Source organism: Sarcophilus harrisii, chromosome 1, assembly GCF_902635505.1.
Source record: "Sarcophilus harrisii chromosome 1, mSarHar1.11, whole genome shotgun sequence".
Taxonomy (NCBI): Eukaryota; Metazoa; Chordata; class Mammalia; order Dasyuromorphia; family Dasyuridae; genus Sarcophilus; species Sarcophilus harrisii.
In genome coordinates this window covers 277500091-277516991 of record NC_045426.1, presented here as the reverse complement: position 1 = coordinate 277516991, position 16901 = coordinate 277500091, and the positions used below count along the sequence as shown (strand labels likewise).

General features: G+C 34.3%; 1 protein-coding gene across 2 annotated transcripts in view; it reads left to right on the top strand.

Annotated features, from left to right (window-relative positions):
• SUSD1 (sushi domain containing 1) overlaps nucleotides 1-16901 on the top strand; it is a 296420-nt gene that overhangs the window by 244721 nt on the left and 34798 nt on the right. For both annotated transcript variants that reach the window (XM_031942900.1, XM_031942890.1), the window contains exon 16: nucleotides 7921-8014. In XM_031942900.1, the coding sequence (XP_031798760.1) occupies nucleotides 7921-8014 (94 nt within the window). The remainder of the gene's footprint in view (nucleotides 1-7920; nucleotides 8015-16901) is intronic.

Sequence of the window (16901 nt, the reverse complement as noted above, 5' to 3'; positions counted from 1 at the left end):
AATTACCTCCATCAAAATATGGCGAGTTTAATAACAGAATGTTACTTGCCATACAGGAAAGTCAAAGGAAGAGAATAAGCTAGAAGCTGACTTGCAAACTTTTTAACTAATTCAGAATCCCACCTACATCATTTATCCTAGATCATTTCAGCAACTTCCATTTATCCACTAATCATGATGATAATTTAGACCTCAAATATAACCATTTATTTAACAGTAAGATGAGAGCAATAATAATAAGAATATAATAGAGATTCATATGACAAGTAGATGAATAATAAATACATCATAGTCTATATATAAATCTGGGTCACAATCTCCTACCAAAGCACTGTCTGTGGGGGGAAAAGTGAATACACATTTATATAAACTTGGCAGGGAAAAACAAAAATGAGAAACAATTAATGATACGAGTAATTTCCAACTCAGGCATTCAAACGTCAATGTTGCCTTTCTTCTCTGGCTGCTAATAAAATGTGTCCTTGATGAACATAACCTTTCTGTTAAACATTTGCATCCACTGCTAAGTTGAATTGGTCCATGCTGTGCTTTTCTAACAGCTCACTGAGCATGATCAGACTAATTGATCGGCTGGGTAACATCTCTAATTTTTTGCTTCTAAACTATTCTTTTCCTCAATTGAACCTATTCCCAGTAATATCTTGACCTCTCTATAACACAATTCTAAATTCTGCCATTTCATCTTTCTTTTATCTTTTTGAATTTAGACTGGAATGTCCTCACCTTAGCATAAGCTTAATAACCAGATTCTCTTTTGTTGATAAGGTAACTTACATTTGTCCTATAATCAAAGAAAAATTCTTGTGTTCCTATTTCTCCAATTATTGACTAGTAAATTGTCCAATTATTCATATCCATATTTATATCCAAATCACTGAAGCATATTGTATGTCCTCCACCCCATTTACTCCAGTGTTTTCTGGCTTGTCACGTATACAATTAGTAACTGCTGTTAACAGAACTCAGAGTGAATCTTAAGTGACTGTTTATCTTGTAACTTCAAGGTTCCAGACATGTAGATTCTCAAGACAGACAACTCAGTACATATTTTGTCTCATAATTAGACCTATGCCTTGGCTAAATAAACTTTCATTCCCTTATATTTAAGAAATTGGACATATATTGATTAATTTTTAAAAGTAATACTTTTTTATTTATGTAGACTTTAAGGGTTTTAAAAATATTTGACATTATCTCAGTTAAACCTCACAAAAACTCTGAGTTATGTTTTATGAGTGCTAAATTTTTTAAGGAAATATAAAAACTTAGCAGAGGGATTAAACAACTTTCTTTAAAAAAAGAAATGATTTCTGTTTTATTTTCACAATCAAAATAATATATTGGAAGAGTAAATGAAAGTTATAACTCATGTGTATTAATTATTCTTCATTGGTACTTCCTAATTCATCTTAAGTAAACATTGCTTTCTTTTATGCCTAGAGAAAGGCCATTGTCTTTCTTCAAACCTTAAGGATACTCCAGGTTTTTTTCATGGTCCCTAGTCTCTCTATACTCTTATACTTTTCTTCACATAAATTCAGAAGGATTCTCATTACATCCTTAATATTTTCCTACTATTCTCTAAATACTAATGTTGATGAGCTCTACCATATGACCTGGGTGTATAAACCTCCAAGCTTCTCTGAATTCCCCAATCAAATGGATACATGGAAAGTCCCTAAATGTTTCACTCATTTCAAACTCATTCACTTAATAAAGTAAATCATTTTTTGATTTTACAGCTTGGTTTCTAAAAGTAACCAGATCTTTGTGATGCTAAACATTTTAAAATTACCAAATGAAATAGAATCAAAATCACTAAATGAAATAGAACTTGTCATATAAGTTTCTTCCTGTTTTGGTACTATTTGGGGCCCAGGTGTTTACAAGGATTTTTCAACGGGAATGACTTCTCATAATGTCTGTTATTCAGTTGTTTACTTTGGAGATGCTTTCTTTTTCAGAGGCACTGCAAAGAATCCCTTGACATTTCTAGACTCACTTTAATTGCTTTTAGACAAGATATTAGAAGCTCAACCAAGTCAACTCGGAAGGGGGGGGGGGTGTAGAGATCCCATGAGAGACGCAGGTGCAGCTTGGAAATTAAATTGGATTTGAGCCATTTACAGCAAATAGACTCCATTCAAGATAGGTTTTCTCCCAGGTGTTATGAAACCCAGTCTCAATTGTATAGGCACGTCATTATGATTTTTGCTGGTTCCTTAAGTCACTGGACTATTGATTTCAAGTTTTTAGGTTCTCTTTTTAACAGACACTTGACTATAAATAGTCAAGTCACAGTTTGTGCTCTTAGAGTGTTTCAGGGATGTCATTAAGAAAGGTCCCTTGCTTCTTCCAAAATGCATCAGCATTACCTGAGACCAATATAATCATTACAAACAGAGAAGTCTTTTGCCATGAATGCCATACTTGAGTACAGTGAATATATGGGCCTTGTTGGTATATTGCTGGTAATGGTGGGATTCACCTTTGTTACCAAAAATTTGGGCTATTAGGTAAGACTACCAAAGGTTTCTTTTTAAACATAAGTCATGCCATGTAGAAGCCATTTCAGGCTGAAAGCTGACTTGTTTAGCTTATGATCATGAATTCCTAGTAGTTGATAATCTTCTAAATTTAGGAAATATGGGGAGATGGTGCTGTGTTAGATTTACAAGAAGCCAGATCTCCCCAGAACACCTTAGCAGAGATCCAAAAATATATCAGAAAGAACAAGGATGAGGACAATGAAAAGGAATCAGCTATAAACTCCTTCATGCAGTCTATGACTATGCCAAGAGACTGCCAGAATCTTATGGTGTTGAGCAAAAACAAGTTGTGATAGATAGAAGGTGAAATATGGAGCAACATGGCCCATAGCAGGACAGAGATCTAGAGAGTATCACTCAATGCAGGAAATCTGGAAACCCTATACCAGCAGAAGATAGGCTCAGAGGAGCATCCAACTTGGGATAAATCCAGGAATTTCATTCCAGGCAGGTATAAGGACTAAATCCTTATGTATGACAACCAAATCAAATGTATGACAACCTAAGAGCTCAATCACTCCCCCTTCTGAGGGACACTAGGGCTAGCCCAGGGAAGAAGTACAACCACATCATAATTTGAGGCAAGAGAGAGAGACAGTACTCAGTGTTGGTAAACCAAGGGCCCATTCATAGCAGGAGACTGAACCAGATCAGCATGCAGGTAGCCATACCTAATTCAGTATCCATATAATTCATGTCTAACTAGACATCCAGGACTAGACCCAAACCACAGCAGGAAACAAGATCAGACCTTTCTCTAGTAGATGGAGATTAGTCTTCACCACTGAGCTGATGATGAAGTAGGGCCCACATACACCATCCAAGGTTATGGAAATATAGTTCAATACAAGAAAAAACTCTCAGCCCAGAATCTGAAGCTTTGAGATATTAATTAATGGGAGAAAATGCTGAACACAGTGAAGAGATAACTTGGACTAAGAGTAGCACAAAGAGTAAATCCAGAGGAAGAAGGTTCAGACTGAACCTTGGGAAAATGACATACAGAATGGAAGAGCTAGGGAAGAAAAATAGCAATGAGAATTAACACCTTAGGACAAATGATAATAAATCTTCCTCAAGAATTGAGCTTCTTAAAAACCAAAATAATCCAAACATAAAGTAAAGACTCAATGAAACAACAGAAATTATTAAAAGCAAAATAAAATTATTTGGGAAAAAGAAGAATATAAAGTATGTACTGCTTTTAAAAAAATTAACTTGGAAAACAGGTCAAAGAGAGGATCTAAGATTCACTAGACTACCTGAAAATTAACTCCTTTGTTAAAAAAAATTCATGGATACTATATTTCAAGAAATAGAAAATTAAAACTACTCAGATCTCTTGGAATCAGATGAAAAGTAAAAAAAAAGAATCAGTTGGTCATGTCCTGTAAAAAACTCAAAATGAAAACTAGGAGGAAATATTCACGTGCTAAGTCATATAACATAAGACCTGGTGGCTGGCACCATAAAAGAAGAGAGCTTGACATGTGATACTTCAAAAGGCAAAATATATGGGCTTGTAAACAAAAACAATATATTCAGAAAAACAGTATAATTCACATAGGGGAAAATAGATTGTTAATGAAATAGAGAACTTCTAAATATTTCTGACAAGAGGGTCAAAAGTACTTCAAAAGTAGTTACTTCAAAAGAGGGTCAAAAGTACTACCCTACCAGAGGGTCAAATATACTTCGGGCATATAGAAGGCAAGAGAAATAAAAACAAAAAAAAGGTACAGTTTTCCCTTTGACATTGCAGTAGTAATCTGAAAAATGTGTGTAAATTTTTTTGGCTTTTTTTTTTTTTTTTTTTTGCTGGGGCAATTGGGGTTAAGTGACTTGCCTAGGGTCACCCAGCTAGGAAGTATTAAGTGTCTGAGACCAGATTTGAACTCAGCTCCTCCTGACTTAAGGGTCCGTGCTCTATCCACTGCACCACCTAGTTGGCCCAAGCCCTCTCTTTGTACTAAAGTAGAAATCTGATTTTTTTCATTTTATTTTATAGAGTGTTTATAGTACCTTATTATAAAATTTAATGTGTAACTTTAATTTAATTATTTAATTAAATTAATTACATTAAATTTAATTAAAATAATAAAGATGGCTTTGTGGCATCTGTGGCTTCTGCAAAACTCCCAATAAGTTCCCATTTAATTTCTTAGGCTAACCTGCTATATAGTAAAACAGTGAGGGAGAAAGTCAAGATATGAGATAATTGTATATACATTTGATAATTGTAAGAGCAGTGAGAAGTGGAAGACCATCTAGAGGGAATTGATGAAGATAATGAAGGGTCTTTTCATTGTATCATGTGAGAACTGATTGAAGAAACTTGTAATGTTTAATCTGGAGAATAGAAAATTAGGAGGGAAATGAAATGAAGTCTTCCAATATCTGAAGGGATATTACATGAAAAAAAGATTAGATTTATTCTGCTTGGCAACAAAGAACATAAGTAAGAACCATATATGGAAGTTATGAAGAGGGAAATTCTGCATTTGATATAAGGGAAAACTTCTAAAAGTTATAACTATTCAAAAGGGGAATGAATTGTCTTGGGAGGTTACAGGTTATCAGTCACTGGAAATCTGCAATCAATGAGTCTGTCAATAAGCATTTATTAAGTGGCTACTATGTATACATGTCACTAAACATGAAGGATACAAAAAGAAGGAAATTTTCCTTGTCCTCAAGAAGCTTATCTTCTAATGAAGGAGACAAGATATAAATAGCTACATATAAGATACATACAATGTAAACAGAAGGCAATCCCAAAGGAAAGAACTGGCAATGAATGGAGATACCCCACGAATGAAAATCAGAACAGGCTCTTGCAGAAGATAGCATTTGAGCTAAGTGTTAAATGAAGCCAGGGAAACAAAATTTGTATGATCACATAAGTATTAGGGTATATATTATAGAACAATTCTTATACAGGCATTGAGTTGAATAAAATGACCTCTAAAGATGTCTCAGCTCTAAGATTCTGCTATTCTCTATTTAAAAAGAATTGTCTCTTCACATAGCCACTGACTCCTTTTTAATCAAACCCAAATATCATTTTGCTAATGTCATTTGTTTAGTGTTTATGCACTATTGGCCACTCTCTGCTTCTTGAATGTGTCTCCTCTCTGATTTTTATACTATCTATCTTTTCTCCATCTTACCTTTCTAATTGTTTCTCTTTTTCATTTTGGGCAATGTGGAACCAGGGAGAAAACTAATTCTGTAATTAGAAGTCCTTAGTTTGCATCTCTGCTATGTCCCTTACTGCTTGTATGATAATGGGCAGTTGACACTAGGATTCCAACATCGGGCAAATCAACTAACTTTTCTGGTCCTCAAATTCATTTGTAGATTGAAGAGGATGGCCTTGATAATCTTTTGGGCTTGCTTAGCTTTAAACCTATGATCTTTTGCTGACCATTCTATTTAATATTTAATTATGAGGATTCCCCAAGACTACATATGTCCCTCTTGATACATCTACTCAGAATGTTCATTTACTCTCTCACTTCTACATGCATTTCAGAGCCTGAAATTTGTTCTTGTATTTTCCTCAATAACATGGTAGCTGACTTAATACCTATTTAAGCTGAAACGCATTCTCATCACCTCAGAACAGCAAGATATATACCAAATTATGAAAACTTAAAACAAAGGAGTTCCTGAACCACAATTTGAGAACTATTGCTTTGGAGACTGTGATGTTCCAAGATTGGTAGCATACTACATTGCCAGATGTGAAAAGATGAATTTTAACAATAAAGAGTTATTAGGGATTTCCCCAAATTTAATTCACTCTATCCTCTTCTTCCAGATCACTTCTAGACCCAGTTGTAGATTATTTAATATTTTTAGCACCACTACCAAATATATATGATATTGGATTAACATCAGACATAGCATGGTCATGTGCATCCATTTGATTTTTTTCTGTGTGGATTGTTTGATTTTCTCTTTAATATTCATTTATCTTACTGAAGAAGTCATATGATATCAGACATGATATAGTCAGTACATCTAGAGGACATATTTGGATCTTATGTAGCACATCCTCCAAACCATTAGCAAACACCTTTGGAGAGCATAAATTTTCCATTTTAATGCTTAACTTGATGTTATTACTAGGGCTATGACTGTTGGTGTATCAGTTGATAGTTAGAACAGGCATTTGTTAAGTTCCTGCTATGAACAAAACCATTGCCCTAGATATTGAAGAAAGAAATACAAAACAGTCATCTCTGTAGTTGAACTTGCAAGAAATCTTCTATGATTCTAATAGGTGATTATGGGAGAAGAGCAAAGTTTAAACTACATAATTGGAGTAATCCTTGAGATCTTGCCAAACTCTTTAGTTTAGAGTAGACCTTGAAGACAACTTAATGAGACAATTTTATAGTTATTGGTTTTGTAGAAAAATACTTTTACTGGCACATAATAGGTATTTAATAAACATTTATATACTATAATTTTATTTAGCCATTTCCCTGTTAGTATGCATTTCCAGTTCTTTGCTATAACAAAAAGAGCTTCTATAAATGTATTTGTACTTATGAGTCTCTTTTTTTCTCTATTCTCAATCACTTTGGTATACAGACTTTTAGTATCTCCAAGTCAAAGGGTTTGAATAACTTCATGACTTTTAGAGCATAGTTCTTGGCTTATCCCTGGTCCATATGCTAAAAGGTTTTTGTGTATTGTCAAGGGACTTCCGGGCTGGGCTTTTTTTGGGTAAACATTTTCATAGTATATATAGGCAGACCTTATCTAAGCAAATGCATTTACTGTAGTTTCTTGGTCATTTTTCATTTTCATTTTCTATTTTTATTCTAGCTAGAATTATGAGGGAGTTGTGACGTTCTATTTCTTCTGCTTGCCATTTTGAGAAGAAAATGCAACAAGTAGTACTTTTATTAAGCACACACTGCATGGAGTACTATAATGGGCACTCCTATTTGTATCTCTTGGGGGAGATACAAAATGAAGATAAGGCATTATTTTTGCACTCAAAAGTCTTATATTTTTGTAGGGGGACTAATACAGACTATAATACTTAGCACAATTCCCAAAGAAATGCTCCAAAAATATTTTAATTATGTTGGCAATATTGGAACATTTATATCCCAAGATGAAACTTTGAAAGATTATTTTAATATATATGTTTGTATTTGAAAAATAATCTCATTATTTGTTGCTTCCTCAGTTACATAACAAGTGTCTTGAGAGTACTTGTACTTCTTTTTCTTCAGTAACTGAATTCCTTATCTTGAGTCATTTGAGAAACATACTACATTTTTATATATTTAGTTGATGTTCAACTGAATGTGTGCCTTTTGTCTTTCAGATTCCTCCTTCAGTTTGCTACAAATGATGGGTGTTGGATTGGGATCCGTGGTTGCTGTGGTCATTTTAGTGCTTCTCTCTTTCTCAGTGGTATGGTATGTATGAGACACAAATCTGAACTGAACAAGATATAATAGGTTTTATTACTAAGTCCTGTATTAATTAGTAGAGAATTGTTGTATGGGAAGTTATTCAACAAATTTTTGTCTACCTGACACTGTCCTAGATTCCCTGGATACCAAGAAAGGTAAAAGCCAATCTTTGGTCTCAAGGAGCTCATAGTCTAGGGAAATTTGTCCAAGAAAGTGAAGGAGAGACAAGAATAAAATCAATTTAATGGAAATAAAGGGTGGGACCAAGTCATGACCAATGGAAAAAAAAATTAAAAGGAGATTCTTTTACATTATTACCCTATATCCTTGTCAATATAATTTGCTTGATAGTCTTCAAATATATCCTTATATTTATTACCATTATGATTTGGCTCACATCTTTCTCTACTCTTGGAATACCTTCACCTACTATTTCCCTTTAAGGACATACTATCTTTCCTTCAAAGTTTTTCCAAGTTTCTATCTCTTTGTAATTTTCCTTCATTGCCAACCAGAAGTAATCATTGATTCCTCAGAACTCTGGTAGAGCATTTATTTGTACCCAGCCTTTACTTTTACACCATTCTGTATGCTAGGTATTTATGTACATGTCACATTATTAGACTGGAAGCTCCCTGGGGCAGCTGGGTGATTCAATGGATAGAGTACTGAACCTGAGTCAAGAAGATTTAAGTTCAAATACAGCTTTGGACTTTTAATAAGCTTAATGACCCTGAATAAGTCTACCTTGTCTTCCTCTACTATAAAATGAAGGTGATAATAATAGCATTTACTCTGCAGGGTTGTGGTGAGGATCAAATTAGATAATATTTTTTAAAGTGCTTAGTACAGTGTCTGGTAGAAGAAATACTGTAGTCTGTTAAACTTCATATCCCCCTATTCCTAGCATTTACATTATATATAATGGGTAAAAAGTTTATTGGACTGACTTTTTGTTCAAAGGAATTGAAGGTGTGTGTAACAAAGGAAGGAAGCAGTGATGGCTTTTCACAGTCCTGATCCAATCTAAACTAATATCCATTTATTTTTAAAATATATATGTATGTATGTATGTACATATATATATAAAACTAATATATTAAGCACTTGCTATACACAAGGTGCTATACTAAGCAATGATAACATGAAAACAAAATGGAAAAATAATTCCTACCTATAAAGATCTTACATTCCGTTAAGGGAGGGTATAACTGGATGAGTATATACATGAAAATTTGAAGAAGGAGAGTAGAACAACTAGAGTTATATGAAGCATGAAGAGAACTATAATGTAGTTACCACAAAGAGTAGGGAATGAGCTGTGAAACCTAGGCACCACAATAGTGCAGGACTAGTTTCAAATAATTTCTTCAAAAAAATGGTACTTTTTAGCTCTTTAGACCTATACCCAAAATTTGTTTTTCATTCATTTTCAGTCATATTCAATTCTTTGGAGCTTATTTGGTCTTTTCTAAGCAAAGATACTAGATAGATTTGCCATTTTCTTCTCTAACTCATATTACAGATGAGAAAACTGAGGCAAAGAGAGTAATTTACCCACGGTCACCCATTTAATAAGTGTCTGAGGTCAGATTTGGACTCAGAAAGATGTCTTCCTGACTCCAGGTACAGTTTTCTCCCTACTGTGTCACCTCACTGCCTATACAGGGTTTACACTAGGAAAATCTATGAATGTAACTAATTTCTAAGGCTTAAAACTGCACTTGGAACATAGTAGGTGCTTAATAAATGTTTGTTGACTTGCTAAGAAGTCTGGGTCCATACTACATACATATTCTTCATCATTTTCTTATATGTCAGGTACAAGACTGTTTTTATTTTACCTCACAGAAAATACAGAGGATGCAAAGGACTCACAGACCATAAAGAAAATTAGAATTATTCTTCCTCTTTGGGGCTCTCTCTTCCCATGTGAATATGTATGAGATAATTACATTGGGAAAGTATGGTAAGGAATGTTTTCTCTTTTGCCTTCTCATTTCCACTCAGCCCTTGTCCAAAAGGTGTAACTGACCTCTTCCTAGATAAGGTGTTACATACACAGATTGCAATGGATTTGTTGGAAGATTCTAGTGTATTCTTAGACTACATTTTAAGTACTACATTTAAGCTTTTCCTTTAAAAAAGATTTGCAGGAATGTCAGCCCTAAAAAACAGAGATTCTTTTGCTCTGTGCTTTAAAATCAGCATATGTGAGCCCATAATGTGGTATAATGGAAAAAGTGATACATTTGGCATCAATTGGAGTTGAAATTCTGGTTCTCCTAGTCTGTATAACCTTGCCCATAGCTTTTCTGGGACTCAGTCTATTCCTCTGTAAAATGGGAGAGTTAAGTTAGGTGATTTTTAAAGTTTCTTACATCTTTGATCTCCTTTCTGGGAGAGATTATGATCATATACCTAATATCAGAGGTTATGATCACATAGCTAACATCAGAAATTGGGTTTGAACTATGGTCTTCTTGACTCCAGGTCTTATACTCCCTCTCATAGATTCAATTTCAAATAGGTTGCATAGTGGATGGAGTATAATGATTTAGAGTGCATCTTGGTGGCCGTCTTAATGAGAGGAATTGGACTTGTGAGTTTTGAGAACTTTCAGGTGAGTAAATATTGCTTCAACAAGTATATGTGGCACCTTCAGCTTTATCTAGAGTTAGGAAGACTAGATCAATTCAGACATTTACTAGTTGTATGACCCTTGAAAGTTTGCTTAAATGCTTTCAATTACAGAGTGTTCATCTACAAAATGGGGCTAGTAATATACAGGACATCCAGGTAGCACAATGAACAGAGTACTGGGCCTGAACTCAGAAAGACTCGTCTTCCTGAGTTCAAATCTGGCCTCAGGTGCTAACTAGCTGTGTGACCCTGGACAAGTCACTTAACCCCATTTACCTCAGTTTCCTTACCCGTAAAATAATCTAGAAAGGGAAATGGCAAACCATTCCATTATCTTTGCCAAGAAAACTGCAATGGGGATATGACTGAAAATGACAACAATATCATAGGGTTGATGTGAAGCTCAAATGAGAGGACATGTGCCACATTCTACCTGACAGGACTGACAAATACCAGTGAATAGGCAGATTAGAAGAGAAGTTGGGAGAGGAGGGCAGTGTCTCCTTGGTACAGAAGAAATAGATCTGAGATATCAAGTTAGCAATTGTGAACAAGAAAGTAAAACATTACTATAATTAATTAATTATTATTAATATATAATATAAAATTAATTAATTTATTAAAATAATCTATAGTCCCTAAAAGAAAGGGGTTGAGATGAGTGCAAAGATCAGCTGTAAAAACCAGGATTCCATGCTGGAAATTGGAGCCAGATCAGGAATTGAAAATGAAGAACAATGGGGAAAGTTAACCATCAGTCTGAATTGCTCTAATTCCCAGTGTTTAGATTTTTAGTATTTTTTAATGCAGCTACTAGCCTTTCCTCTCTCTGCCTGACAGTAATGTGCCAATATGCTCATAAATGATGTTGCCTACCATACCTTGGTCTGAGTCAGCCAGCTCTGGTCAGTCCATAAGCTTATACACTATCCCTCCCTTTGATACTGGCATGGTGAAAATCCTCTTCCTATTGCATGCATACATGCGTGTGTGTGTATGCATGTGTGTGTGTGTGTGTGTGTGTGTGTGTGCGTGTGTGTGTGTGCATCTGCACTGGCTTTTATTTGCTCTCCTCAGGATAAAAATCTTTAGTCCACTGAGTACTAAAGGTGACCTTGTCTCCTCCCTGATATCTTAAACATTTTGTTTTCTAGTTTGTTGTAATTACAATTGTGGAAGAGAACTTTTGAGTTAAGGTGGATTGTCAATTTGATTCAATTCAACAAGCATGTATTAAATGCCTACTATGTGTCAGTATCTGTACCATACATTGAAATGAATAAATACAAAAAAAAAAAAAAAAAAAGACGTTGTCCCTGCCCACAAGGACTTTTCCATCTACTAGGTGTAACAAGACTGCCCAGATAGGTCTCCCCTACTTTCTGCCAGTTTCTGGAGAAAAAACCCTGCTTTTTCCAATAGTTGGGGGCATATACTCAAACCTAGCTCCCAAGGGTTAAATGATTCCATAGGAGTGGAGTCAATCTACTTTTGTCTCATATTTTTGTTCAGTGTCAAATTCCCAAGAAACAGCAGTGGGACCACTAAGCTTATTAGGATCTCATTATGCAATCATGGGTTCAAGTCAGATTTTTCTTGACTATATACCATCAAACACTTATCCTCACATCATGCTCCCTGTTCCAAGACCAGTGCTTTTAGGGAAATGGGAAGAACAGACTGTACCAAAGAAACTGTTTCTCCTTTTGGTTGCTAACCTTTGTAACAATGAACTTGGTCAAATCATTAACCATATCCTAAGCTGGACCCTGTAGAGGAGGAAGTTGTGACATGTGCCAGTAGTCTAAAGTGGAAATAGAATTTGAAGATCTTTTGCCAGCACAGTAAAGCAAAGTGTATTTATTTATCTAGCTTTTCCTTCTCACAAATATTAGTACATTTATTAATAATCCCAAGTATGGTAGCTTTCCCAGATGACAGCATTTAAACTCTGAAGTCTGTTTTTCTGTTCGGAAAAGGAACAGAAATACAGTTTAAAAAAAAAAAAGGAAAGAAAAGGAAAAAGAATTCATTTCCATATCAAGTTTTTGTTGTTTGTGCTCAATAGGATATACATGTGACATTTAATATGCTATATATATATATATATACACACACATTGTTTTAAAAACAGTATATGTGCATAAAGTAACATACATGTATATCTGTTTAGATATATACTTATGTGATTTTATAAATACACATTTGTATATACACATACACATACATGCATGCATATATGCACACACATATTGTTGAGTACAGTTGCATCCAATTCTATGTGACCCCTTTTGGGATTTTCTTGGCAAAGATACTGGAGTGGTTTGCCATTTCATTCTCCACATCATTGTACAGATAAAAAATGGAGGGAGACAAGGTTGAATGACTTGTCTAGGGTCATATAACTACTAAGTACCTAAAGACAGATTTGAACTCACAAAGATGAATCTTCCTGATTCCCAAGCCAATAATTTGCTCACTGTGTCACCTATATATAAATACACATCTCTATATACTTAAGATAGTTCACGTCCCAAGAGCTTTTAAATACAGATGCAGGAACATGAAAATATCAATGCTGAGTTTTCCATAAAATATTAAAACAACAAAAACATCAGAATCACAAGATTTAGTGACTGAAGGAAACTTAGAGAACATAGAATGATATATGTTGAGATGGAAGAAACATTAGAGATCATCTAGTCTAATCCCTTCATTTTATACATGAGGAAAATAGGTAAGGCTTAGAGAGATTAAGTGACTTTGCTTACATCACATAGCTAGTAGTTTATTGACAGGATTTGAAAATAGACTCCCACATTGGATTCAATAGTACTCTTTTTATTGTACTTTGCTATCTCTCATAGATCATAGTCCAATCTCTTCATTTTATAATTGGGGAAAGTGAGATCCAGAGTTGTGAAATAACTCATCCAACATCATACAATTAGTAGATAGTATTTGAAAGTCTGATAATGAGCTGCTTAGTTTTTTTAAATTAAATTTTATTCTGTTCAATGAAAATCTGCCTTCTTTTCCTCCTACCATCCTCACCACCACTGAAAAAGAAAGAAAAATAAAACTCGTTATAAACATATGTGGTTAACCAAAACAAATTCACATATTGGCTATATCCAGAAAAATGTCTTTTTGCATTCTGAGTCCATGATTCCTCTGTTAGAAGATGGGTGGCATGTTTCATCACGAGTTATCTAGAATTATAGTTGGACTTTGTGTTAGTGAGCATTTCCTGAGTTTTTCAACATTATTGTTATTTACAATACTGCTGTTATTATATAAATTGTTCTCCTGGTTCTGCTCACTTCCCTTTGTATCAGTTCATTTAAACCTTCTTAGATTTTTCTGAAACCTTCTTCATTAAAGCATAATAATATTTTATTATTATTAATATTAAAGCAAAAATAATATTTTTATAATAGCTTCTTACTTTTCAAAATACAGGCAAAGATAATTTATCAACATTCATCCTTGAAAAACCTCATGTTCTAAATTTTTTTTCTCTCCTTTCCTACCTTCTCCCTCTGCTAAACAGTAAGTAATCCAATATGTTAAACATCTGCAATTTTTCTAAACATATTTCTATATTTATCATGCAGTACAAGAAAAATCAGATCAAAGGTGGGAGGGGAATGAAAAAGAAAAAAATAAGCAAGCAAACAACAACAAAAAAAGGTGAAAATACTATCTTGTAATCCATATTCAGTCCTCTCTCTGGCTAAAGATAGCTCTCTCCATCACAAGTCTATTAGAATTGCCTTTAATCACCTCATTGTTGAGTGATCATCACATAATCTTGTTATTGCTATGTACAATGTTCTCTTGGTTCTGTTCACTTTACTTAGCATCAGTTCACATGTCTCTCTAGACCTTTTTGAAATCAGCCTGCTGATCTTTTCTTATAGAACAATAATATTCCATTACATTCATATATCTTAACTTACTCATCCATTCCAATGGGCATTCACTCAGTTACCAGTTCCTTGACACTACAAAAAGAACTGCTACAAACATTTTTGCACACATGGGTTCTACTCCCTTTTTTATGATCTCTTTGGAATATGTAATGTCTGGGCTAGCTTTATGGAGGATCTCTGGACGATAGGCCTTGGTCTTAGCAGGAGAGTCACCATGAGAATGGTCAGGAATAGAGTCTGGAGCTCGAGCACATACTCACTAGAGTGTGCTTATTTCAAGTCCTCTCAATCCTTAAATACCTTAGTACAATCATCACCATATCACACTAAATACTAAGTGTACATGAACTAGAAAACCATTATCTCATCAATCACACTGACACCCTGCTGTAAGTATCCTTGTTTCAAGTATACTTTTCCAGACTTCCGGCCCTCTACAGGGATACACATCTAGTAGAGACACTTCTGTAACAACGGATAAACACAATTTGATAGCCCTTTGGCCATAGTTCCAAATTGCTCCACAATGGCTTGGTCATTTCACAACTCTACCCACAATATATTAGTGTCCTCTATCCCCTCCAAAATTTATCATTATTTTTTCCTGCTATCTCAGCCAATCTGAGAGGTATGTAAGGGTACCTTATAGTTGCCTTAATTTGCATTTCTCTAATCAATAGTGATTTGGACCATTTTTTAAAATATGATTTCATTATCTGAAAATTGTCTGTTCATATCCTTTGACCATTTATCAATTGGAGAGTGGTTTGTATTCTTATAAATTTGAGCCAATTCTCTATATATTTTAGAAATGGGTCCTTTATCAGAAATCTTGGATATAAATTTTCCCCCTACTTTTCTGTTTCCCTTTCCTTGACTACATTAGTTTTATTTGTACAAAAGCTTTTAAATTTAATTTAATCAAAATTATCCATTTTGCATTTCATAATGTTCTCCAGTTCTCCTTTGGCCATAAATTCCTTTATTTCTCCACAGATTTGAAAGGTAGACTATCCCTTGTTCTCCCAGTTTGCTTATAATATCATCCTCTATCTCTAAATAATGAACCCATTTCAACCTCATTTTGGTATAAGTTATTAGGAGTTGGTCAATGTCTATTTTTTGCCATAGTATTTTCCAATTTTTTCAGCAATTTTTGTCAAATAGTGAATTCTTATTCCAGAAGCTGGGGTTTTTGGTTTTATTAAACACTAGATTACTATAGTCATTGAATATTGTGTCTTGTGAACTTAACCTATTACACTGTTCCACTACTCTATTTCTTAACCAGTATCAAATGGCTTTGATGACCATGTTAAAGCATAATAATAATAAAGCACAATAGTCTATTAGAAGTCAATTGGAATTTATTTAACACCACTATGGTTCAATCACTGTCCTATACACTGGAGATAGAAAGAAAGGAAAAATAAAAATAAAACAAAAAAAATCCTTGCTCTCATCTTATGGTGTCACTTTACAGGAGAGAGTGTAAGCTTAAAGAGATTAATAATTTAAAATGAATCAAACCCTGCAATGTGGTAGAATATTTTTGATGCAGTCTGGAATGATGTGTGTTTCTGTGGGTACTATGAAGGTTCCTTATTAAATCCTTTACATGCAGATATTTTGTTTCAGTCAATAAATATTAAGGGGTGCTTATGTGTCAAGTTCAATGCTAAGTGCTGAAATACAAAGAGAGGAAAAGACACTCTCTTCTTTCAAGGAGCTGACAGGCTAATGGGGGAGAAAATATACAAAGAACTATGTACAAAAAACCCTCTATATAGGATAGATTTGGGGTAGTGTTAGAGGAAGGACACCAAGATTAAGGAGGACAAGAAAAAGTTTCTTGTAGAAAGTAGGACTTTAGTTGAGACTTGAAGGAAGCCAAGAGGCAGATATGAAGGAGATTTGCAGACATGGGGAATAGCCAGTAAAAACTTTTAGGTTGGGAGATAGAATATCATGTTCAAAAATTGGCAAAGAGGTCAATGTCATTGGATCTAAGAGTATATGGAGGTGAATAAAGTAGAAGAAGATTGGAAATGTAGAAAGGGAAGAGACTTTAAAAGATTAAAACTTGTTTATCCATTCCTTAGTTGATAGGCAACCCTTCAGTTTCTAATTCTTTGTCACTGTAAAAAAGGTTGCTAGAAATATTTTTGCATGCATGTATCCTTTCATCTTTCCTTGATTTCTTTGGGGAACAGCCCTAGAAATTGTATTCCTGGGTCACAGGGTTCACACAGATCAGTAAGTTTTGGATAGAGTTCCAAATTGCTTTTAGAATGATTTGGACCAGTTTGCAA